We start from the raw sequence: 23,883 nt of genomic DNA on the forward strand, positions 1-23,883 counted from the left end.
CAAACAAGAGTTTCTACTGGACAAATTCAGGTATGTTTATCCCCGTTTCATTCCATTTGCTTTCGTTTTAAGAAAAGTTTTTCAATAGATTCGGCAGAATGAATACGCCGCTGGTCACACGTAAACACAGTTCATTCCTTTCCAAGCCAAACCATATTATAACCGCTACACCGCCTACATCATTGTCACCATATTAGCTAAAGTAACGTCAAAGTCAACATAGCTAATAGAACTAACACGTTAGTAAACTCGCTACAGTCATGCAGTAACGTTAGTGTACAGTCAGTAAGTAGTTTAGCACTAACACTGGCGGGCCCCAGTGGCAATGCATTTGTAAAATCAAAAGCTTACCTTGACATGGAAGAGTTCCAGTGTTGTTGGATAGTCCAGCTAGGTAACATGGCATCCCTCTGAGTAGGCTAAACTATCTAGCTGCATTTGCTAGCTAAGTAAGTGAAACTTGGTTCTATTTGTTTTATTTCATTCTGTCATACACATCATACACATCCCCCTCTATTTTAGGGATGCAATAATACAACACAGTTTAGAAAATGTTGTGTTCCTGTAGATTATAGTGGCATCATTCAGATCAGTGATTGAAATATTTGCCTTACAGCCTCAAGACCTTCTTCAACAAAGCCAGAGACATGATGTACTTCAAGAGACTCATCCAGATCCCCAAGCTGCCAGAAGTAAGATCATAGACCGACATAGTAGGGGAAAGATACTGTATTGGGACTCAACCACACTTCCTAGATTGTGGATCCATCTGTGTTTATAGTCCTGTCTTATTTATTTGTGTGTGTGTTCATCCCCAGTCCCCTCCTAACTTCCTGCATGCGGCTTCCCTGGCCAAGCATGCGAGGCCGGTGGTGGTCATCCCAGACGAGGATGAGCCCGAGCAGGTGGATGATGACGATGACGACCCTGAACCGCTGATCAATGTCAGTGACGTCACCATGCCCAGCATGGCAGTGCCACAGGTACGACTTATAGGCCACTGGGTCATGACCTCTGAGGGCACAGCTATGGCCCATTGGATGTGTATGTCTTATTTTTATTTTTATTTTTTTAAAGTAGCACTAATTTTGGCTGTAGATTGTATAAGCATTAATGAGTCTTCTCTGACTTTTCCTTTAGCAGTTCGACATATTTGATCAAACCTTTGGACCTGCCAATGGTGGTTTTGATGACAGGTTAGTCATTGGTATTTTAGCATTGGTGTGTTTGAAACGGAAGGATATGTAAACTGGTGATGTTTTTTGAACTGACATGTCTGGATATCTTCTTGTGAATTGAGTTAGTAGTGTGCCAGTGTGTGTGTATCTTAAAGGTTAGAGGCTGTATGTCTTCTGGTCCACAGGGATATCCAGATTGAGAACCTCAAGCGGGACTTGGAGCTATTGAGGACAGATCTGGAAAGGGTCAAAGGAGAGGTAAGTAGACTTGAGTTTTAACTCCTTTAAACAGATTTTACAGATGTCATACCTAGCTAAAAATAATTGACTTGTACCTCAAATAATACTATTTAAGGGTTAATTATTCCTGTTAACAATGTATATCAACCAAATGTATTTATAAAGCCCTTTTTACCTCAGCCGATGTCACAAAGTTCTATACAGAAACCCAGCCTAAAACCCCAAACTGCAAGCAATGCAGATGTAGAAGCACGGTGGCTAGGAAAAACTCCCTAGAAAGGCAGGAACCTAGGAAGAAACCTAGAGAGGAACCAGGCTCTGGGTGGCCAGTCCTCTTCTGGCTGTGCCGGGTGGAGATTATAACAGTACATGGCGAAGATGTTAAAATGTTCATAGTTGACCAGCAGGGTCAAATAATAATTATCACAGTGGTTGTAGAGGGTGCAACAGGTCAGCACTTCAGGAGTAAATGTCAGTTAGCTTTTCATAGCCGATCATTCAGAGTTAGAGACAGCAGGTGCGGTAGAGAGAGTCGAAAACAGCAGGTCCGGGACAAGGTAGCACGTCCGGTGAACGGGTCAGGGTTCCATAGCCGCAAGCAGGACAGTTGAAACTGGAGCAGCAGCACGACCAGGTGGACTGGGGACAACAAGGAGTCATCAGGCCAGATAGTTCTGAGGTATGGTCCTAGGGCTCAGGTCCTCCGAGAGAAGAGAGAAAAGAGAGAGAGTTAGAGGGAGCATACTTAAATTCACACAGGACACTGGATCAGACAGGAGAAATACTCCAGATATAACAGACTGATCCTAGCCCCCCGACACACAAACTATTGCAGCATAAATACTGGAGGCTGAGACAGGAGGGGCCGGGAGACACTGTGGCCCCGTCCGACAATACCCCCGGACAGGGCCAACCAGGCAGCATATAACCCCAGCCACTTTGCCAAAGCACAGCCCCCACACCACTAGAGGGATATCAACAGACCACCAACTTACTACCCTGAGACAAGGCTGAGTATAGCCCACGAAGATCTCCCCCATGGCACGAACCCGAGGGGGGCTCCAACCCAGACAGTAAGATCAGTGACTCAACCCACTCAAGTGACACACCCCTCCTAGGGACGGCATGGAAGAGCACCAGCACGTTGTTTTCCCTAAACACCAAGCTACTTTTCCCACTTCAAAAAATAACTACTACTTTTCATTTAAAAGTTTCTATTCGCTAGTCAGAAAAGTCTATCAAGCCCTCTCCCGCCAAAATGAACGCTATACATCTTCTAGCGATCTATTGATAGGACAGGCAACTGTCAGTCACAAAGCAATCAATGACTGGGAAACACTGCTGGTTTGACAGTCTGCTGTCTGTCCCACCTTCCTGTACCTGTGTGATTGGTGTGCGCTGTGGTAGGTTGCAGTCAAATTTCTTTACATGGCTGGATAGCGCAAGAGAAATCTGCCCATCCCCTTTAATGTAAGTGGTAGCAATGAGTCGAAATCCACGTAGCCTAATTATTGTTCATTTATTTATTTTCTTTCGCGTGTTTCCTATAGCCAGCCACGGAGTCATGGCGCGTAGGCTATTGACTGTCCTTTGATTGACAACCGAACAGCAAGTGTTGTTTAGTTTATAAAAGGTGTCAAAATGACTGAATAAAGTCGATCTCCCTAATTTGCGTACTGGTATACTTTTTGGCAATTATCTGCAGATAAATTATGAAAAGCCTGGGGACGCCTGGCTGGCTACTTTTTCTATTTAGCTGGCTACTCCATGTACTTAGGGGAAACACTGATAACCAAGTTTTGACAGTGGTGGACATTGTTGATTTGTAAAGGGGAGAGGAATTTAGGTCATGTGTTGGGTGGATGCAAAGATGAATCGTGACATGTGGAATGTGGCAGCTTGTCTCAGAATGGGAAATGACGTCTGTCTGTGGTCAGAAGACCAGAAGGTGTGTCTGGGACACAGTGTGAGATGTATTGTTGACCCCAATTTCTGCAAATGGCTGGCTCCTAATGTGGCCTGTATCATAACCGTTGCTAAAAGTTTAAGTTTATGCCTGTGATATTGAATTGAGTCATCCTAACCTAAAATTGTATATGTTTTGTAAAAATAATTTGTACCACTCAACACTTTTGTTTTCCCTGTCTGAGGCCCTCATCCACTAGTGCCATGTCATGGTGTCCTGTGGTGGTAGTGATCTACCCAGGGGAGGTTTACTATGGTGACTGACTGACTACCTACCTCCTCCCTCCTGCAGGCCCAGCGCTACATCACTCAGCTTAAGTCCCAGATCAACAGTCTGGAGGCGGAGCTGGAGGAGCAGCGGGTGCAGAAACAGCGTGCCCTGGTGGAGAACGAGCAGCTGCGCATGGAGCTGGAGGCCACGCGCCGCCGCAATGCTGAGCACGAGAGCGTGCAGGCCACCTTCGGAGAGGCCGAGAGTAAGAGAAGCCACTCACTAAGTCTGGCATACATGTTCAGTCACATTGTATTGAACACACACTGATATCTCCCTCTTGTCTCTGACCCCCACTTTTCTACCCAGCGAGAGCCCAGGCCACAGAGCAGCGCTATAACAAGCTGAAGGAGAAGCACACTGAGCTAGTGTCCAGCCATGCGGAACTGCTCAGGAAGGTACAGACTTATGGGGAACCTCACCTCTGTTTTCATTGTGGTTTTCTCCATGTATGCGCATATAGACTCAGACTCAACTGAGCGTTATTTTTCTGTCTAGTGTGAAGAGAATGTTTAACAACGTATATGTGACATTGTGTTGGCAGAGTGCAGACACCGTGAAGATGCTGTCAGCCACCCAGCAGACCCAGGAGGAGGTGGAGAGGACCAAGCAGCAGTTGGCTTTTGAGGTGGATCGCATCAAACAGGACGCTGACATGAAGGTTAATGTTATTGAGTATTAGCAATAGTGATCCAGTGCAGTTAATGTTATATTTCAGTACTGTATTAACCTTTTGTCTAATTGACTGAATAATGTTATTGTCTTATCATTGCAGCTTGAGGAGCAGAAGTTTGAGATGGAGAAGCTTAAAAGGGAGTTTGAGGAGAAGAAGGCAGAAGTGGAACGTGTCAAAGGCACTCTGCAGAGCAACGAGAAGGTGTGTGGTGATGATGCAGTAAATACTGAATAAAGTGGGTTCCCTCCCCTATGTAATGACACAGGGGAGTCATCTGATTCACCATCATGCAAAACTCGATGCAAAAACATCGCCCCACTTTCCAGACTTGCAAATCAGAATTGGCTGTGAAGGCTATAGGAACCTGGACTGTGTGAGGAAGTGATCACATATGAAATTCTCACAAACATCAGAAAAGGCTTTTCCTCACAAAAGTTAATGTACCTATTATTCTGTTATCTGCCTTCTCCCTCTTCCTGTCTCTTCTCTACCCTCTCTCCTCTCTCCCTCCTCCGTCTCTCCCAGGTGGGGGAACAGCAGACCAGATCCATGTCCGCGCTGCAGGCGGAGAAGGAGCGCCTGATGCACTCTGTGAGTGAGAAGGAGGCAGCGCTGTCATCCCTGCGCCATGCTGCACAGCTGCAGCAATCGTCCCTGCAGCAGGAGAGGGAGAGGAGCACCAGGGAGCTGGGAGAGCTGCAGGGCAGGCTGCAGGAGAAGGTCAGTCAGGACAGCACCGCACAGAGCAGAGTTCAGTCAGCTGCTTTGTCTTGTCTGTCATTTGTTGATTGCAAAAGAGAAAATAGACACAAGCTATACTGCTGGTCAAATCCCTTATTACTCAGACTGCATTGCAAAGTGACAGATTTTCTTTAATTATTGAACTATTTGGCTGTCTGCACAATATAAGATAAACCATTAGTATGTCTGTGACCATCTATTTTTCCCTCTGACCGTATGTCTGACTGTGTCTCGTTGCGTCTGTGTAGTCTTGCCGTGAGGAGCAGCTGCAGCAGAAGCTGCTGGAGGAGCAGTTCTCTCTGCTGCAGGGAACGGTCTCTGAGGCTGAGAGCATCATCCAGGATGCTGTGGCCAAACTGGACGATCCACTGCACATCCGCTGCACCAGCTCCCCAGGTTAAAATGAGTGAACGAACACATACACACAGAGAGATGCTGTTCATGTCACTTAGAATATAAAGTGGAAGATGACTCATCCATGCATGTGTGTAAATCTATAAAAATAATGCTTTTCAAACTTTTTTCTTTGTCTCTCCACCACAGACTACCTGGTCAGTCGTGCAGAGGCCACTTTAGGCTCCATTGACAAAGTGAAAAAGGGTCACTCAGACTACCTGACAAACATGGGAGGTGAGTTGCTCATTACTTGGTGCTCAGTGTTTTTGATATAATTAGTCGTCTTTGAGCAACCCCAGTGATAATGGTCATGAGTGCTTGTTAGTGACAGAGCTTGGCTGTGTTACTGGCAGTGATGCATCCTTTCCTCTGTTTACCAGATGTTGGTGGGCTGCTGAGGGCCCTGACCCAGTTCTCCCACCTGGCTGCTGACACCATCATCAACGGCAGTGCCACAGCACACATGGCTCCCACCGACCACGCCGACCGTAAGGACGTTCTCCTCAAATAGAACGGATTCCTGTTTGAAACTAATCTTGTATCTTATTGGAATTTTACTGAAATATGATATTGAAACCATTTGGTATGCGAGTACAGTGTCAGTGTGCATCTTGCACTTTTGCACCCTGCAGGCCTGACTGAGAATTGCAGGGGCTGTGCCACTCAAAGTCTGCAGTTCCTGAAGGACCTCAAGTCCAAGGCCTCTCTCCAGAGGGCAGATCCGGCCTCCATTCGCATTGTGGTCCAAAAGATCCTGAGGCTGGGGGAGGTAATGGACTACTGGGCAGTCTTCTCAATCTTTATCCCTGTCCTTTTACTATTTTTCTTAATCTCATCTCCTCTTCCAATGCTTAGGAGCTGCGACCTAAAGGCATGGATGTGCGACAGGATGAGCTGGGAGATCTGGTGGACAAGGAGATGGCAGCCACATCAGCAGCCATTGAGGAGGCAGTGCGCAGAATCGATGTGAGGATCACAACCATGTAGAACATCCCACTGTAGAGGGGAATGACATCACAAGCTCAACACTATCTACACAATATATCTGTATTCATTCCCAGGCTTTATCCACATTTCTCAATTGCTGTTTTTCTGTATCTAAAGGAAATGATGAATCAGGCACGAAAGGACACCTCTGGCGTCAAACTTGAGGTCAATGAAAGGTCAGTAGTATGTTTGACTTACGCTCTGTATTTTAGTTGAAATACATGTTTGCATTTTTCCCCTTTAACTCATCATGATATTACTCCTTGTTTCATAGAATCCTCTACAGCTGCACAGACTTGATGAAGGTAAGATGGCTGCTGTTCTACTTACTGTTTTGATTGACTTACTCAAAAGGTTTGATCGAAATCCTAATAATGCTGCGTTCCCTCCTTTCCTCTGTCCTTCAGGCCATCCATTTACTGGTCCTGACATCAACCGACCTACAGAAGGAGATTGTTGAGGGAGGGAGGGTGAGTCTTGACATTTATAATTTAATGTTGAAAACCTTGTAAATCTAGCCTGTCATTAGTTTGCCGACAACAACGGGGGTAGGCCTGATCAACGACAACGGGGGTAGGCCTGATCGACGACAACGGTGGTAGGCCTGATCGACGACAACGGTGGTAGGCCTGATCGACGACAACGGTGAGACAGCCTATAGCGAGGAGGTCAGAGTGGTGCCAGGACAACAACCTCTCCCGCAACATGATCAAGACAAAGGAGATGATCGTGGACGACAGGAAAAGGAGGGCCGAGTACGCCCCCATTCACATTGATGGGGCTGTAGTGGAGCAGGTTGAGAGCTTCAAATTCCTTGGTGTCCACATCACCAACAAACTATCATGGTCCAAACACACCAAGACAGTCGTGAAGAGGGCACGACAACACTTTTTCCCCCTCAGGAGACTGAAAAGATTTGGCATGGGTCCTCAGATCCTCAAAAGGTTCTACAGCTGCACCATCGAGAGCATCCTGACTGGTTGCATCATAGCCTGGTATGGCAACTGCTCGGTATCCGACCGCAAGGGCCTACATAGGGTAGTGCGTACGGCCCGGTACAACACTGGGGCCAAGCTTCCTGCCTAAAAATTGTCAGACTCAAGCCACCCTATTCTCATAGACTGTTCTCTCTGCTGCCGCACGACAAGTGGTACCGGTGTGCCAAGTCTAGGTCCAAAAGGCTCCTTAACAGCTTCTACACCCAAGCCACAATAAGACTGCTGAACAATTAATCAAATGGCTACCGGGACTATTTTTTTTTTACTCTGCTGCTACTCTTTTTATTCATTTATTTAACGAGGCAATTCTCGCTGTTTATTATTTATGCATAGTCACTGTACTCTACCTAGATATACAGTACCAGTCAAAAGTTTGGACACACCTACTCATTCAAGGGTTTATTTTATTTTTTACTATTTTCTACATCGTAGGATAATTGTAGAATACATTGTAGAATAATAGTGAAGACATCAAAACTATGATATAACACATATGGAATCATGTAGTAACCCAAAAAGTGTTAAACAAATCCAAATGTATGTTAAATTCTTCAAAGTAGCCACCCTTTGCCTTTTTTATTTTTATTTAACTAGGCAAGTCAGTTAAGAACAAATTCTTATTTGCAATGACGGCCTACCAAAAGGCGAAAGGCCTCCTGCAGGGAATTAAAGTAAAATAAATTAAATGAAAATATAGGACAAAACACACAGACGACAACATAGCATGGCAGCAACACAACATAACAAGATTAAGATTAATCTTTATCAAAAATTCTCTAATTATTATTACGTGATTAAACTACTTAACCTCTTACATCTAGACGTTCCACTAGCGGAACACCTGCTCCAATATCCAATGATAGGCGTGGCGCGAATTACAAATTCCTCAAAAATACAAAAACTTCAATTTTTCAAACATATGACTATTTCACAGCATTTTAAAGACAAGACTCTCCTTTATCTAACCACACTGTCCGATTTCAAAAAGGCTTTACAGCGAAAGCAAAACATTAGATTATGTCAACAGAGTACCAAGCCAGAAATAATCAGACACCCATTTTTCAAGCTAGCATATAATGTCACAAAAACCCAGAAGACAGCTAAATGCAGCACTAACCTTTGATGATCTTCATCAGATGACACACCTAGGACATTATGTAATACAATACATGCATGTTTTGTTCAATCAAGTTCATATTTATATCAAAAAACAGCTTTTTACCTTAGCATGTGACGTTCAGAACTAGCATACCCCCCGCAAACTTACGGGGAATTTGCTAACAATTTACTAAATTACTCATGATAAACGTTCACAAAAAGCATACCAATACAGAACTCCTCTATGCACTCGATATGTCCGATTTTAAAATAGCTTTTTGGTGAAAGCACATTTTGCAATATTCTAAGTACATAGCCCAGCCATCACGGGCTAGCTATTTAGACACCCGGCAAGTTTAGCACTCACCAATATCAGATTTACTATTATAAAAGTTTGATTACCTTTTGTTGTCTTCGTCAGAATGCACTCCCAGGACTGCTACTTCAATAACAAATGTTGGTTTGGTCCAAAATAATCCATCGTTATATCCGAATAGCGGTGTTTTGTTCGTGCGTCCCAGACACTATCCGAAATGGTAAATCAGGGTCGTGCGCATGGCGCAATTCGTGACAAAAAAAAAACTAAATATTCCATTACCGTACTTCGAAGCATGTCAACCGCTGTTTAAAATCCATAATATTCCGACCGGGAATGTCCATTTAGCTAAACAGAGGAAAGAAAACAAAGCTTTCGGTCGACGCGGGCACGAGCCTGAGTCTCACAGTACTGTAACCAGCCACTACCCAAACGCGCTACTTTGTTTCAGCCAGAGCCTGCAAAGCCACGATTCAGCGTTTTGCCGCCTTCTGAGAGCCTATGGCAGCCGTAGGAAGTGTCACGGGACAGCTAAGATCCTCACTCTTCAATAAACAGAGACAAGAAGAACGACACCTTGTCAGACAGGCCACTTCCTGCATGAAATCTTCTCAGGTTTTTGCCTGCCATATGAGTTCTGTTATACTCAGACACCATTCAAACAGTTTTAGAAACTTTAGGGTGTTTTCTATCCAAAGCCAATAATTAAATGCATATTCTAGTTACTGGGCAGGAGTAGTAACCAGATTAAATCGGGTATGTTTTTTATCCAGCCGTGAAAATACTGCCCCCTAGCCATAACAGGTTAATCACGTAACTGTAATTAACTTGGAAGTCGGGGCACCAAGGAAAATATTCAGATTACAAAGTTATAATTTTCCTAATATAACTTTCAGATATTTTAATATCTGATCACTTACTCTTCTGATTAATGAATTATTCTTTACCTCACGTTAGTCTCATTCCAAACGTAAATTGTTGGTTATCTGCACGAACCCAGTCTTCACTATGAGTCATCCATACATCAATTGTCTTAATCATTTATTTACTAAGTACTCACAGAAATGCATAACACAAACAAACAAAGTAGATATGGTTACAAAGAAATTATAGGGGAATGTGCTCTAGTGGGCTAAACCGGCATGGCGGCTTGTTAGAGGGACTGATATGGGCGCGAAAGTTAACAGACACTACAAAGTTGATAATTATAACAATTGAAATGCTAATCCTTTGCACATGAACGCTCACTCAGTCGGGAATAATTGCAATCAATATATACATTTACACTCAGTGCGTCGTCGGGATCTCTGTTGAAAAGTTTGTTTCTGTTGGAGAGTTTGTTCACTCACTCACTCACTCACTCACTCACTCACTCACTCACTCTCTCACACACACACATAGAATAGATATTTCGGCGGTTGTCGGTCTTCGCGTTCAATGATACCGAATTCCTAGCTGCAGACTAGTAATTAATATCAAAGACTTGTTCTTATTCTGTCGGTATCGATAGTCTAAGAGTTTAACCACGTGGGATGGTTAAAAGATTCAGCAATCTACTTAAACCTTATTTCCCTCTACGATAGAGGTACTGGTCTCGTCTCAACCCTTAGCCCTCTCATAATTGAGGTAAGCTCGGTCTCATGATAGAAAACCCAGGTGGGGGTTTTATTCGGGACATCGAAAAGGGCTGTCTCGACGCCAGGTCCTGTCTGTGCCCCTGGGGGCGTGCCAATGACTTAGTGAAACTTTAAACAGAAATACAATTCTCTCACATTAACATCATTACATAGCATCTGTCATTTCACAAATAGTATCATCTTTACTCATTCATTTTGTACAACAATTAGATGTAAGCCTCATAACTGAAGCTATTGTATAAACAGCGTTATGGTAATGTGTCCGTATTGTCTCTCATGAGTTTCACAAAATTGTACCAAACGGACCAGTTCGTAGCTGGATTCTTCACCGATCTTTTATACATTCTCCAGAACATAAATACTCTTTCGGACCTCCAGTTCTGTGAGGTGGAAGAAATTCCTTTGTTCTCTCTATGAAAACTCACTCTCTCTATACTGTCTGGCCATGAGGCAGGATCTCCTCTAGGAATTTATGACCTCTCTGACCACAGCAGCCTGGGTGTAGGAGACCGAGAGAGATGGTGCAGAGGTAGGGGGATGGTGCTCGCTGTGTCCAAAGAGGGCAACGTCATGACAACATGGTAGAAACATTATTAAGCACAGACAACAGCACAAAGGGCAAGAAGGTAGAGAGAACAATGCATCACACAAAGCAGCCACAACTGTCAGTAAGAGTGTCCATGATTGTCTTTGAATGAAGAGATGTCCAGCTGGAGGATTTGTTGCAGCTCGTTGTAGTCGCTAGCTGCAGCAAACTGAAAAGACGAGCGACCCAAGGATGTGTGTGCTTTGGTGACCTTTAACAGAATGTGACTGGCAGAACGCGTGTTTGAATGTGAAGAATAAAGGCTGCAGTAGATATCTCAGATGGGCGGAGTGAGGCCTAAGATGGTTTCATAAATGAGCATGAACCAGTGGGTCTTGCAACGGGTTTACAGAGGAGTATAGAGTGCAGTGATGTGTCCTATAAGGAGCATTGGTGGTAAATCTGATGTCCGAATGGTAGAGGACATCTAGCCGCTCGAGAGCACCCTTACCTGCCGATCTATAAATTACATCTCCGTAATCTAGCATGGGTAGGATGGTCATCTGAATCATGGTTAGTTTGGCAGCTGGGGTGAAAGAGGAGCAATTACGATAGAGTAAACCGAGTCTAGATTTAACTTTTGCCTGCAGCTTTGATATGTGTTGAGAGAAGGACAGTGTACAGCCTAGCCATACTCCCAAGTACTTGTACGAGGTGACTACCTCAAGCTCTAAACCCTCAGAGGTAGTAATCACACCTGTGGGGAGAGGGGCATTCTTACCAAACCACACAACCTTTGTTTGGGAAGTGTATAGAACAAGGTCAAGGGCAGAGAAAGCTTGTTGGACACCAAGAAAGCTTTGTTGTAGAGTATTTAACACAACATCCGGGGAGGGGCCAGCTGAGTATAAGACTGTATCATCTGCATATAAATGGATAAGAGAGCTTCCTACTGCCTGAGCTATGTTGATGTAAATTGAGAAGAGCATGGGGCCTAGGATTGAGCCTTGGGGTACTCCCTTGGTGACAGGCAGTGGCTGAGACAGCAGATGTTCTGACTTTATATACTGCACTCCTTGAGCGAGGTAGTTATCAAACCAGGCCAAAGACCCCTCCGATACAAGCGCTTGGGTCTCGCCCAGGATACTCAAGCGACTCCGGGTACCTAGACAACCGCACTGTGCCCCGGCGCAGGTGGGGGTTTAATACCTTCATGACAGCTTTGCATACTCTTGGCATCCTTTCAGCCAGCTTTGAGGTGGTCACCTGGAATGCTTTTCCAACAGTCTTGAAGGAGTTCCCACATATGCTGAGCACTTGTTGGCTGCTTTTCCTTCACTCTGCAGTCCAACTCATCCCAAACCATCTCAATTGGGTTGAGATCGGGTGATTGTGGAGGCCAGGTCATCTGATGCACCACTCCATCACTCACCTTCTTGGTCAAATAGCCCTTACACAGCCTGGAGGTGTGTTGGGTCATTGTCCTGTTGAAAAACAAATGATAGTCCCACTAACTGCAAACCAGATGGGATGGTGTATCGCTGCAAAATGCTGTGGTAGCCATGTTGGTTAAGTGTGCCTTGAATTCTAAATAAATCACTGACAGTGTCATTAGCCAAGCACCCCCACACCATGACATCACCACTTCTATGCTTCACGCTGGGAACTACACATGGAGATCATCCGTCCACCTACTCTGTTTCTCACAAAGACACGGCAGTTAGAACCAAAAATCTCACATTTGGACTCATCAGACCACAATGTTCGTGTTTCTTAGGCCAAGCAAGTCTCTTCTTCGTATTGGTGCCCTTTTAGTAATGGTTTCTTTGCAGCAATTCGACCATGAAGGCCTGACTCATTTACATTTAAGTCATTTAGCAGACGCTCTTATCCAGAGTGACTTACTCATGCCGTCTCCTCTGTACAGTTGATGTTGAGATGACTGTTACTTGAACTCTGTTAAGCATTTATTTGGTTGCAATCTGAGGTGCAGTTAATTGCAGATTTCTGAGGCTGGTAACTCTAATGAACGTATCCTCTGCAGCAGAGGTAACTCTGGGTCTTTCTTTCCTGTGGCGGTCCTCATGAGAACCAGTTTCATCATAGCACTTTATGGTTTTTGCAACTGCACTTGAAGAAACTTTCAAAGTTCTGACCTTAATGTCTTAACCCTTGTGTTGTCTTAAGGGTCAAAATTGAGCCACCACTATGTTTAACAGCAGAGAACCCCTTAAATTATATATTTTTTACTTGAAATTTGATGACTTTCTAGAGTGACCCCAACATTAGAAAAAGTGAAACATCGCCTTTGTTCATATTTCCATGAAAGCTGTACACCACCAGGGTACAAAGATTGTCTTAGGGTCATTTTTTTGACCCAGCAGTTATAAAATAATTTACACACCACAAAGACACACACACACACACACACACACTGAGAAATTGAGATGTGTGCTACTGATTGAAATCAGCCAGCAACTCCTGAAGAAGATGATCACCATGGTTGGCACAGTTAGAAAGAACAAGCCTGAGCTCCCCCCTGCACTGCTTGCTACAAGGGGGAGAGAGGCTTTCTCATCAAAGTTTGCCTTGACCACCAGTCTATTTTCTTGACTCCCAAAGAGGAACAAGAATGTGGTCCTCCAACAACCACAATAAAGGAGGTGTGGACGACAAGGTGATTGGAATGTACAGCTGCAGGAGGATGACTGGCCCCTGGTCATCTTCTGTAACATCATTGATATGTCCTCATACAATGCCTTTGTGATATGGAATAAGATCAACCCTACCTGGATGCCTGATAAGCGGAACAAGAGGAGGGTGTTCCTGGAGCAGCTGGGAAAGGCACTTGTAACCCCACACATTCAAAGAAGGGAGCGCCGCCTCTGCACAGCAGCCTCTGCAGCGCTTGTGAAAGCTGTTCAGGGGGCTGAATCTCGTCCAGATCCACCTGCAGCTGGGGCAGGCAAGAGGAGGAGATGCCAATTCTGCCCCCCAAAGAAGGACTGTAAAACAAATATTATGTGCTGCACATGTGAGAAATAAATCTGCAAAGTCCATGCACACACACTTGCAAACTGTCCTACATGTGCTAATTAGAGTTGATTGATTTATGTTCTTTACATTTTTGTTTTGTATCTCATTTTATTTGTTGTTTATACACCTTGTGGGTATGCAATGGTTCAAAAAATGGGAGAAGACTAGTATTTTGTAGTTGAATTCCTCATTGTACAGTATATAATAATATATCAATATGTTGCCAAAAAAAGTTCAAGACTTTTTTCCTTTCAATAAAATGCATTCAAAACTACTTTCTGCACGTTTCTGCTACTTTCTTAGGCTATATACGTGCTATCTCTTGCTAAAAAATGTGTTTACACCTATGCAGTACCTTTAGCAATAATAATCCTCTACATTAGTAAAGAAAACAATTATGACAGGTGTGCAGTAATAAAAACGAGTGGTGTCCACTGATTTAAATGTAGTCTTACTGCATTGTGAAGAGGGAAAACCCAGATATTCACAAAGTTTGTGATTGAATGACAGGTTGTTTCTTCATGCAAAATAGAATTGGGGTATTAAAATTCAATTAAGCTGCTTTATTTTAGGGGTTTTGTGAAGGTGGGTAATTTTTTACCCTTAGGACAAGGGGGTGTACAGAATGTTAAGACTACACAAGGGTTAAAGTAATGATGGACTGTCGTTTCTCTTTGCTTAATTGAGCTGTTCTTGCCATAATATGGACTTGGTCTTTTACCAAATAGGGCTATCTTCTGTATACCACCCTTACCTTGTCACAACACAACTGATTGTCTCAAAAGCATTAAGAAGGAAAGAAATTCCACAAATGAACTTTTAACAAGGCACACCTGTTAATTGAAATGCATTTCAAGTGACTACCTCATGAAGCTGGTTGAGAGAATGCAAAGCTGTCGTCAAGACAAAGGGTGGCTACTTTGCAGAATCTCAAACATAAAATAACACTTTTTGGTTACTACATGATTCCATATGTTATTTCATAGTTTTGATGTTCTCACTATTATTTTACAATTTAGAAAATAGTAAAATAAAGAAAAACCCTTGAATGAGTAGGTGTGTCCAAACTTTTGACTGGTACTGTATATATTACCTCAACTAACCTGTACCCCCGCACATTGACTCTGTACCGGTACCCCCTGTATGTGTTTTTTTAATTTTTATGTTTGTTTATTTTTATTGAGTAAATATTTTCTTTAACTCTTTTTTTAAATATTTTTTAACTGCATTGTTAAATGTTCAAGTGAGCATTTTTAGCTGTTGTTTTCGGTGCATGACTTATTTTTTTGAAAGTAATGTCCTGATCGCTGCTAGACTTGATCTTCTCTCTCTAGGGTGCAGCCACTATTAAGGAATTCTACGCCAGGAACTCCCGTTGGACTGAGGGACTCATCTCTGCCTCCAAAGCTGTGGGATGGGGAGCCACACAGATGGTGTAAGTGCATTATAGGGGGTCGTCTCAACTTTTTATCCGAGTGAGGTTAGTTGTGTGTGTGCGACTCAGAGATCCCTCATGTTATAGGACGGGATGATGGTGTGATGTTTGTCTGGTTTCTCCCGCAGTGAGTCCGCTGATAAAGTGGTGCTGCACACTGGTAAATATGAGGAGCTCATTGTCTGCTCACACGAGATCGCTGCTAGTACAGCACAGCTGGTTGCTTCCTCCAAGGTGAGAAACAAACACAAGCTTTTTAACTCTGTGTTCCCTTTCCCCTTGCCAATCTCTGTTTATTCTATTTTCCTCATATTCAAAGTGTGTCCCGATCACTGTTTTCTTTTTTCTCCCTCTCTCCTTCTGCATTTAGGTAAAGGCAGACCGCAATAGTACGAAACTGACAGCTCTCCAGCAGGCTTCTCGCCGTGTGAACGAGATGGCAGCCAAGGTGGTGGCCTCGACCAAGACAGGCCAGGAGAACCTGGAGGACAAGGGTTAGTGTGGTTGGTTGTGTGTCTTCACAAACAGATGTGAATCCTCAGGCCTTATGAGTCATATGGCTGTGTTTGATGCGTTTCCCTTTTTTCTGCAGATACCATGGACTTCTCTGGAATGTCCCTCATCAAGTTAAAAATGGAGGAAATGGAGTCGCAGGTGAGTCACCAGGCCTGTGTGTGTCTTTTTGAGCCTGTCTGCATGTCATGTGTTTGTTCTGTGGGGAAAGTAACCTTTCTCAACTGTATGTTTGTCTCAGGTGAAGGTGTTGGAGCTAGAGAATCAGCTGGGTAATGAGCGTCTGCGTCTGGGAGAGCTCAGGAAGAAGCACTATGATATAGCAGGTGTTCCAGCAGCAGACCTCTCAGAGGGAAATGGCCTGGCCCCCTCATCTGCCTCTGAGCCCTCCTCACCCAAACCCTCCAAGCCTAGCATCATGAGGAAACCTGCCTTGGCTCAGAAACCCAACTTACCTCCTAAAAATATGGTAAGGGCCAAAATGGCTGGATTTGTGTTCATGTTTAGGGTAGTACTTGCTAAAGAAACTGCCACATAATGACACATTTAAAAAAAATCTCAACTAACTCTTATGCTTCACCAAATACAAAATACTCTTATGCTATTTCAAATATGTGTGTTGTCTGTCTTATCATTGCAGTTCAGGTAGACTGATGCAGGCTAGAGAAGGACATCTCTATGCTGGATGGTCGGGTTGATCTGAGACAAACAGCCATCATATGAATTTAACACAGGGTCCTTTTGAGCTGCCTCCAACGAGACGATCCTCTTTCCCAACCCCAACCTTACCTCTGTCCCTCTTTCTTTTCTTTTGCCAAACTGGAACTTGTGCTCCTCTTCTTCAGCCTGATTTTATCCCTCAGTGCTTTCTGCCTCTGAAGGAGTCACGCTCTATCCTTCTTTTATAGATTAAACATCATATGCCACCAAGGTGGTATTCTTTGTTTTTGTGGACATAATGGTATTAAAAACTGAAAGGGAAAATATTTGAGGAAATCATTCAAGTCTTTTTTTTATTGCAGCAATGCCATTTTGTGTCTGAACTTTTTACTTATAGCCTCCTGTATATTAAAAATACTAATTTTATTAGTATGGACAGGATCACTGCAACATCACAAAATGACAGCAACATATTGAACTAGGCCATATCTGAGACAGCCTCATGTTGCTGTAATTTTCTATGTTGGTTGGTGTGTAGGAAAAGGAGACATTGGCACACAGATTATGTGGAAAATAACATTTCTACACATTAAATCCCGCTCAATATGTCTGTATTAGTTCCAGGTTGTCATTCCTCCTATAGCTTGATCTATTTCTAAGTGGGACTGTGGTCCAGTGCTCAACTCTTTCCATATCATCAGTAAGACCAGGGGGTGACACTTTTCTGACAACCCTGTTTAGGTTAGTGTTTGATTCTAGATTTGATCAATTTAACCCCTGGTACAGGAACAGCTCCCATCATTAAAGCATGCACTAGTTTAGCTATACACATGGTCATAAGGAAGTATAATTATGCATTTTTTTATATCTATATACAATTGGAAATTCACTCAATGGGGATTAGCAATCTGCACATCACAAATTATTCTTTGAATCTCTTCTACGTGCTCCCTAGCCACTGAATGTCTCTCACACTGAGTATATAAAACTGGCTATGTTGGTACACAAATGGAATTTCTGTACTTGGCAAATAATTATCACCTTGAATTTTTAAAGAGGAAGGCTACTTTCCAAAGCTGAAAATGGACAGTATACAGTATGTAGAACTCTTCTTTTGCTTCTGGGAGCTTTTCTTATGATTACTTCTGTGCTTTCATTTGTAATAAACATATTTATACATTCAAATCTAATATATTTTAGTAAAGATTATTGTGGTTCCTCCATGTAATAAGTGTATGTCAAATGAGCAATAAATGTTTATGGTCATCTGCTTGTTCTTCTGTATTTTGGAAGGTAAAATGGTAGTTGTCAGCAGTTTTTAAAACAACTAAATATTTGGCTATGGCTGTTATTGACCCTGGAATTGTTTACTGGGACTAGGCATATGGGGGGGGGGGATCATATACCCCAACAAACTGACACAGCCTTTGAGGATGTTTGTAAATGGTCAACAGGAAATAAAATATACTGAACAAAAATATAAATGCAACATGTAAAGTGTTGGTCCTATGTTTCATTAGCTGAAATAAAAGATCCCAGAAATGTTCCATAAGCACAAAAAGCTTATATCTCTCATTGTGCATACATTTGTTTACATCCCTGTTAGTGAGCATTTCTCCTTTGCCAATTGAATCCATCCACCTGACAAGTGTGGTATATCAAGAAGCTGATTAAATGGCATGATCATTACACAGGTGCACCTTGTGCTGGGGACAAGAAAAGGCCACTCTAAAATTTGCCGTTTGTTATACAAGACATCTCAAGTTTTGAGAAAGTGTGCAATTGACATGCTGACTGCAGACATGTTCACCAAAACTGTTGCCAGAGAATTGTATTTCTCTACCATCAGCTGCCTCCAATGTCATTTTAGAGAATTTGCCAGTATGTTCGACCAGCCACACAACCGCTGACCACGCGTGGACACGTCAGCCCAGGACCTCCACATCCAGCTTCTTCACCTGCGGGATTGTCTGAGACCAGCCACCCGGACAGCTGATGAAACTGGGTTTGCCGTCTATGGGAAGCTCATCTGCGTGTACGTCGTCCTCACCAGGGTCTTGATCTGACTGCAGTTTGGCGTCGTAACCGACTTCAGTGGGAAAATGCTCACCTTCGATGGCCACTGGCATGCTGGAGAAGTGTGCTCTTCATGGATTAATCCCGGTTTCAACTGTACCGGGCAGATGGAAGACAGCGTGCAAGGTGTCGTAAGGCCGAGCAGTTTATTGATGTCAACGTTGTGAACCGAGTGCCCCATGGTCGTGGTGGGGTTATGGTATGGGCAGACATAAGCTATGGACAACGAACACAATTGCATTTGAATGCACAGAGATACTGTGACGAGATCCTGAGGCACATTGTTGTGCCATTCATCCACCGCCACACCTTCATGTTTCAGCATGATAATGCATGACCCCATGTCGCAAGGGTCTGTACACAATTCCTGGAAGCTGAAAATGTATCAGTTCTTCCATGGCCTGCATACTCACCATACATGTCACCCGTTGAGCATGTTTGGGATGCTCTGGATCGATTCCAGTTCCTGCTAATATCCAGCAACTTCGCACAGCCACTGAAGAGGAGTGTGACAACATTCCACAGGCCACAATCAACAGTCTGATCAACTCTATGCGAAGGAGATGTGTTGTCCTGCATGAGGCAAAAGGTGGTTACACCAGATACTGACTGGTTTTCTGATCCACGCCCTACCTTTTTTTTAAGGTATCTGTCACCAACAGATGCATATCTGTATTCCCAGTCATGTGAAATTCATAGATTAGGGCCTAATGCATTTATTTCAATTGACTAATTTCCTTATATGAACTGTAACTCAGTAAAATCTTTGAAATTGTTGCATGTTGCGTTTATATATTTGTTCATTCTTTATTCACTTTCATATTAACATTGGGCAAGAACGATTAATTCAGAGAGGATAGAAAGAAGAAAAACTGAATGACCTGAAAGTGCCAGTCACACAAGTACACTTCAGCAGGAGAACCAAGAATAACTTGACATGCGCAGTGGGCTACACAGAACGTTCATAGTTCGTGATAGGTATTGGATTGCACTCTGGGGAATCTGGAAGTTGTGAATTATTTTACATATAGGCCTACATTGAAAGAGGTGTAAAAATATCGGAAAGAATAGCTATAAGAAGTAGGCCTAGATCGTACTACAAACGTTACAGAATAATAACTGTCCTTGTTGATTTCGGAGGGGAGAAACAGACATGGAAGACTTCGGAACACCCCTGGACAAAAACGCTACGGAGTTAACCGTTATGGACGTCTATGACATTGCCGCGGTTGTGGGACAGGAGTTTGAACGCATTATCGATCAGTTTGGATGCGAGGCTTCACTGCGGCTGATGCCCAAAGTGGTCCGGGTTCTGGAAGTTCTAGAGGTGCTGGTCACCCGAAACAATATCAACCCAGAGACGGAGGAGCTACGGCGTGAGCTGGACAGGTTGCGAATGGAACGGAATGACAGATTGAAGAAAGAGCAACTACATCAAAAGGTGTGTGTTTACAGAAATATTTAGCTCACGTGTGCAACACGAAGAGTAGCCTACTACACCAAGTATTTGCTTTCCATGACATTCCTCTGCTCTCTGACACGCGGTGTGACATTGCACAAGAGCATGTTGACAAAAGTTACGTAAGTAATGTTTTACCCACACTGCACCAAATACCCTGGTTTCAGACTCTTAATTATCCTTACTACTCTAAGGACTAGCCACTTCCATGCCAGTCGGGAGAATGTAGGTGTTTTTTCTCTGAACACTCAAAAGCTTGTTTCTCCACTGACAGTTGGATAAGGGAACTAACTATAGGTTGTTACAGCCCCCACCCTCCTGTCAGACTCCATACATAAAGTGTACAACATAAGACAAAAGTAAAAAAGAAAATATGCACCGAATAAATTGCAAGCACTAACAGTGCAATACACATTTCTAAAAAATAAATACACAATATCAATACATTTATCACCAAAAACGATATAAAGGGAAGAAAAGATAAGGGGGTAATGTTCTGTGTGTATATGTAACGGTGAGTCGGTGCAACACGTTTTGAGAAGCAGATGTGAAGAGTTCTTTAAATCTGGTCAAATAAAATGACGTTTGATTTGTCACATACTTCGTAAACAACAGGTGTAGACTAACAGTTAAATGCTTACTTACTGGTCCTTTACAGAACATGCAGGGTTAAAAAAAGAAAAAAGAAATAGATACACGATTAACAAATACACAGTGAATAATGAATAACAATAATGAGTCAAAAATAATATATATATATATATATATATATATATATATATATATATATATATATATATATATGGAGTACCAGTACCAACTCGATGTGCAGGGGTAGGAGGTAATTGAGGTAGCTAGTCTGTACATGTAGTAGAGGTGAAGTGACTAGGCAAAATAATAGATTAACAGCAGTAGCATATGTGGTAATTGAAAGCTTGTGCGTGTTATGTGTGTGTGGGCATCTGTAGTGTGTGTGTATGTGTGGGTTGGGGTGTCTGTACGTATGTGTGAGTGTGGGTGGAGTCCAGTGTGTGTGCATGGAGTCAGAACAAGAGAGTTGCACGTAGTCCGGGTAGCCTTTTGATTAGCTTTTTAGCAGTCTTGTTTAGTAGTCTTAAGGCTTGGGGCTAGAAGCTGTTCAGGGTCCTGTTGGTTCGAGACTTGGTGCACTGGTACCACTTTATGTGCAGTAGCAGAGAGTACAGTCTATGGCTTGGGTGGCTGCAGTCAGATTTATTTTTGAACCGCCTGGTATAGAGGTCCTGGATGGCAGGGAGCTCGGCTCCAGTGAAGTACTGGGCCATACTCACCACCCTTTGTAGCGCCTTGTGGTTGGGTGCCTTGCAGTTGCCTGTCAAGCGGTGATGCAGCCAGTCAAGATGCTCTCAACGGTGCAGCTGTAGAACTGAGGGCCCGTGCCAAACCTTTTCAGCCTCCTGAGGGGGCCGAGGTGCTGTTGTGTCCCCTTGCATACCGCCCCAACAGATCCACAGATGATGCAATCTCTATTGCACTGCCCTTTCCCACCTGGACAAAAGGAACACCTATGTGAGAATGCTATTCATTGACTACAGCACAGCATTCAACACCATAGTGCCCTCAAAGCTCATCACTAAGCTAAGGACCCTGGGACTAAACACCTCCCTCTGCAACTGGATCCTGGACTTCCTGACGGGCCTCCCCTAGGTGGTAAGGGTAGGCAACAACACATCTGCCACGCTGATCCTCAACACGGGGGCTCCTCAGGGGTGCGTCCCCTCCTCTACTCCCTGTTTACTCATGACTGCATGGCAAGGCACGACTCTAACACCATCAAGTTTGCCGATGACACAAAAGTGGTAGGCCTGATCACCAACAACGATGAGACAGCCTATAGGGAGGTCAGAGACCTGGCCGTGTGGTGCCAGGACAACAACCTCTCCCTCAATGTGATCAAGACAAAGGAGATGATTGTGGACTACAGGAAAAGGAGGAACAAGCACGCCCCCATTTTCATTGACGGGGCTGCAGTGGAGCAGGTTGAGAGCTTCAAATTCCTTGGTGTTCACATCACCAACAAACTAGAATGGTCCAAACACACTAGTTGTGAAGAGGGCACGACAAAGCCTATTCCCCCTCAGGAGACTGAAAAGATTTGGCATGGGTCCTCAGATCCTCAAAAGGTTCTACAGCTGCATCCTGACTGGTTGCATCACTGCCTGGTATGGCAAGTGCTTGGCCTTCAACCGCAAGGCACTACAGAGGGTAGTATGTACGGCCCAGTACATCACTGGGGCAAAGCTTCCTGCCATCCAGGACCTCTATTCCAGGCAGCGTCAGAAGAAGGCCCTAAAATCATATTTAAAGCATTGTTGGTTAAGGACTTGTAAGTAAGCATTTCACTGTAAGGTCTACACCTGTTGTATTCAGCGTATGTGACAAATAGAATTTGATTTGCAGTTGATTATGGTTTGGGTAGGGCTGCGGTGGACGTGGACTGTTGCTCCGGTTTTCATTCTGATGGAGCTTTTTTCCCCCATAAGCACGTTTGGCCCTTCTCCAGTCTGCTGATGCAATCAGGTCCTCAAACTCAGGGGAGCATCAGGGTGGGGAAGTTTGAAAAAATCTGGGTCTGTCTCCACATCAGACATCATGTCTTCAGTTGCCCCCGCAAATCGCTGCTTCTCTTTAGCAGAGAGTTCTTTTGACCGACTGGCCAGAGTCTGTGAAATTACAGGAGACAAGTTATTCTACCCAATAAAGAAACAGTCTTGAACCCTGGAATCTCAACAACAGCAAAAAGCTGAAGAAGCACTCGCTAAAAGCTGTGGAACCAGTCAACTTGCACCTGCATCTGAGGAGTCAGTGCGGTGTATTAGCAATGGTTATATGCATCAAAATCCTTGAGATAATTGTAAGATGTAGAATTATGTTACAGTCAGTCCATCTATGTCTTTATGAGACTACATACCTTCAAAATCTGCCGTGCTCCACTCTCCATCTATGCACCTTAATCTCAGCTGACTGACCAGCAGACCCAGTACACAGGCGTTGTGCAGACTTCCCGAGCCATGACAAAGAAAAAAACATGAAATTAAGTTTATGCATGATATTCACACCTATTTCATGTAACATATTATGAGAATGCTAAGATAACTTCCATAAAACTTACGGATAGCTCATTCCGTCTTGCTTTATTAACGCCCATTGCTCGTTCCAGTGCAGGCGTTGAAGTGCTCTGTTGTAGTTGCTGCTGTTGGAATAGTTGAGCTACTTGTCATCAGCCTTTCATTCATATAAGCCACCATATTGTAGTCCGCCATCTGATTTAGCCTAGCCATGAATTGTTGGAAATCCATGCTCTTGTTCCTGGATTCCTGGATTTTTCTGGTTCATTTACAAGTAGACCAGACCCAGCTGCTATTGCATTGGCGTCTATGGGAGAGCCACCCCTTAAGTTGACCACAACTGTTAACAATTTTTTCAATGGTTAACGGCCTGAGTAAGACATCTTCTTTTGTCCGCCATCTTTGTCAACCAGTCTTTTTAGCTTGGCCTTTAATCAATGACACCTTTGTTTTTATGTGCAATTAGGCAGAATGAAAAAGTTAAAGATGCTGTGTGTGTGTGTGTGTGTGTGTGTGTGTGTGTGTGTGTGTGTGTGTGTGTGTGTGTGTGTGTGTGTGTGTGTGTGTG

General features: G+C 43.6%; 2 protein-coding genes across 7 annotated transcripts in view; both read left to right on the top strand.

Annotated features, from left to right (window-relative positions):
* hip1rb (huntingtin interacting protein 1 related b) overlaps positions 1-17,939 on the top strand; it is a 35,347-nt gene extending 17,408 nt beyond the window's left edge. For 3 of the 4 annotated variants that reach the window (XM_014161307.2, XM_045703137.1, XM_045703135.1), the window contains exons 10-32: positions 617-692; positions 819-983; positions 1,141-1,196; positions 1,364-1,436; positions 3,676-3,859; positions 3,964-4,052; positions 4,199-4,315; positions 4,430-4,531; positions 4,856-5,050; positions 5,320-5,467; positions 5,615-5,701; positions 5,848-5,955; positions 6,100-6,236; positions 6,323-6,433; positions 6,572-6,630; positions 6,729-6,759; positions 6,862-6,924; positions 15,400-15,500; positions 15,629-15,734; positions 15,871-15,994; positions 16,093-16,154; positions 16,255-16,482; positions 16,654-17,939. In XM_014161307.2, the coding sequence (XP_014016782.1) occupies positions 617-692; positions 819-983; positions 1,141-1,196; positions 1,364-1,436; positions 3,676-3,859; positions 3,964-4,052; positions 4,199-4,315; positions 4,430-4,531; positions 4,856-5,050; positions 5,320-5,467; positions 5,615-5,701; positions 5,848-5,955; positions 6,100-6,236; positions 6,323-6,433; positions 6,572-6,630; positions 6,729-6,759; positions 6,862-6,924; positions 15,400-15,500; positions 15,629-15,734; positions 15,871-15,994; positions 16,093-16,154; positions 16,255-16,482; positions 16,654-16,662 (2,431 nt within the window). In that variant the 3' untranslated portion in view covers positions 16,663-17,939. The remainder of the gene's footprint in view (positions 1-616; positions 693-818; positions 984-1,140; positions 1,197-1,363; positions 1,437-3,675; positions 3,860-3,963; positions 4,053-4,198; positions 4,316-4,429; positions 4,532-4,855; positions 5,051-5,319; positions 5,468-5,614; positions 5,702-5,847; positions 5,956-6,099; positions 6,237-6,322; positions 6,434-6,571; positions 6,631-6,728; positions 6,760-6,861; positions 6,925-15,399; positions 15,501-15,628; positions 15,735-15,870; positions 15,995-16,092; positions 16,155-16,254; positions 16,483-16,653) is intronic. The other variant, XM_014161308.2, reaches the window with a different exon arrangement.
* A 1,742-nt stretch (positions 17,940-19,681) lies between these two features.
* Positions 19,682-23,883, top strand: part of LOC106580357 (RILP-like protein 1) — a 29,278-nt gene continuing 25,076 nt past the window's right edge. For all 3 annotated transcript variants that reach the window (XM_045703138.1, XM_014161303.2, XM_014161304.2), the window contains exon 1: positions 19,682-20,190. In XM_045703138.1, the coding sequence (XP_045559094.1) occupies positions 19,903-20,190 (288 nt within the window). In that variant the 5' untranslated portion in view covers positions 19,682-19,902. The remainder of the gene's footprint in view (positions 20,191-23,883) is intronic.

This window comes from Salmo salar, chromosome ssa20 (genome assembly GCF_905237065.1).
Source record: "Salmo salar chromosome ssa20, Ssal_v3.1, whole genome shotgun sequence".
In the NCBI taxonomy this organism is placed as follows: domain Eukaryota; kingdom Metazoa; phylum Chordata; class Actinopteri; order Salmoniformes; family Salmonidae; genus Salmo; species Salmo salar.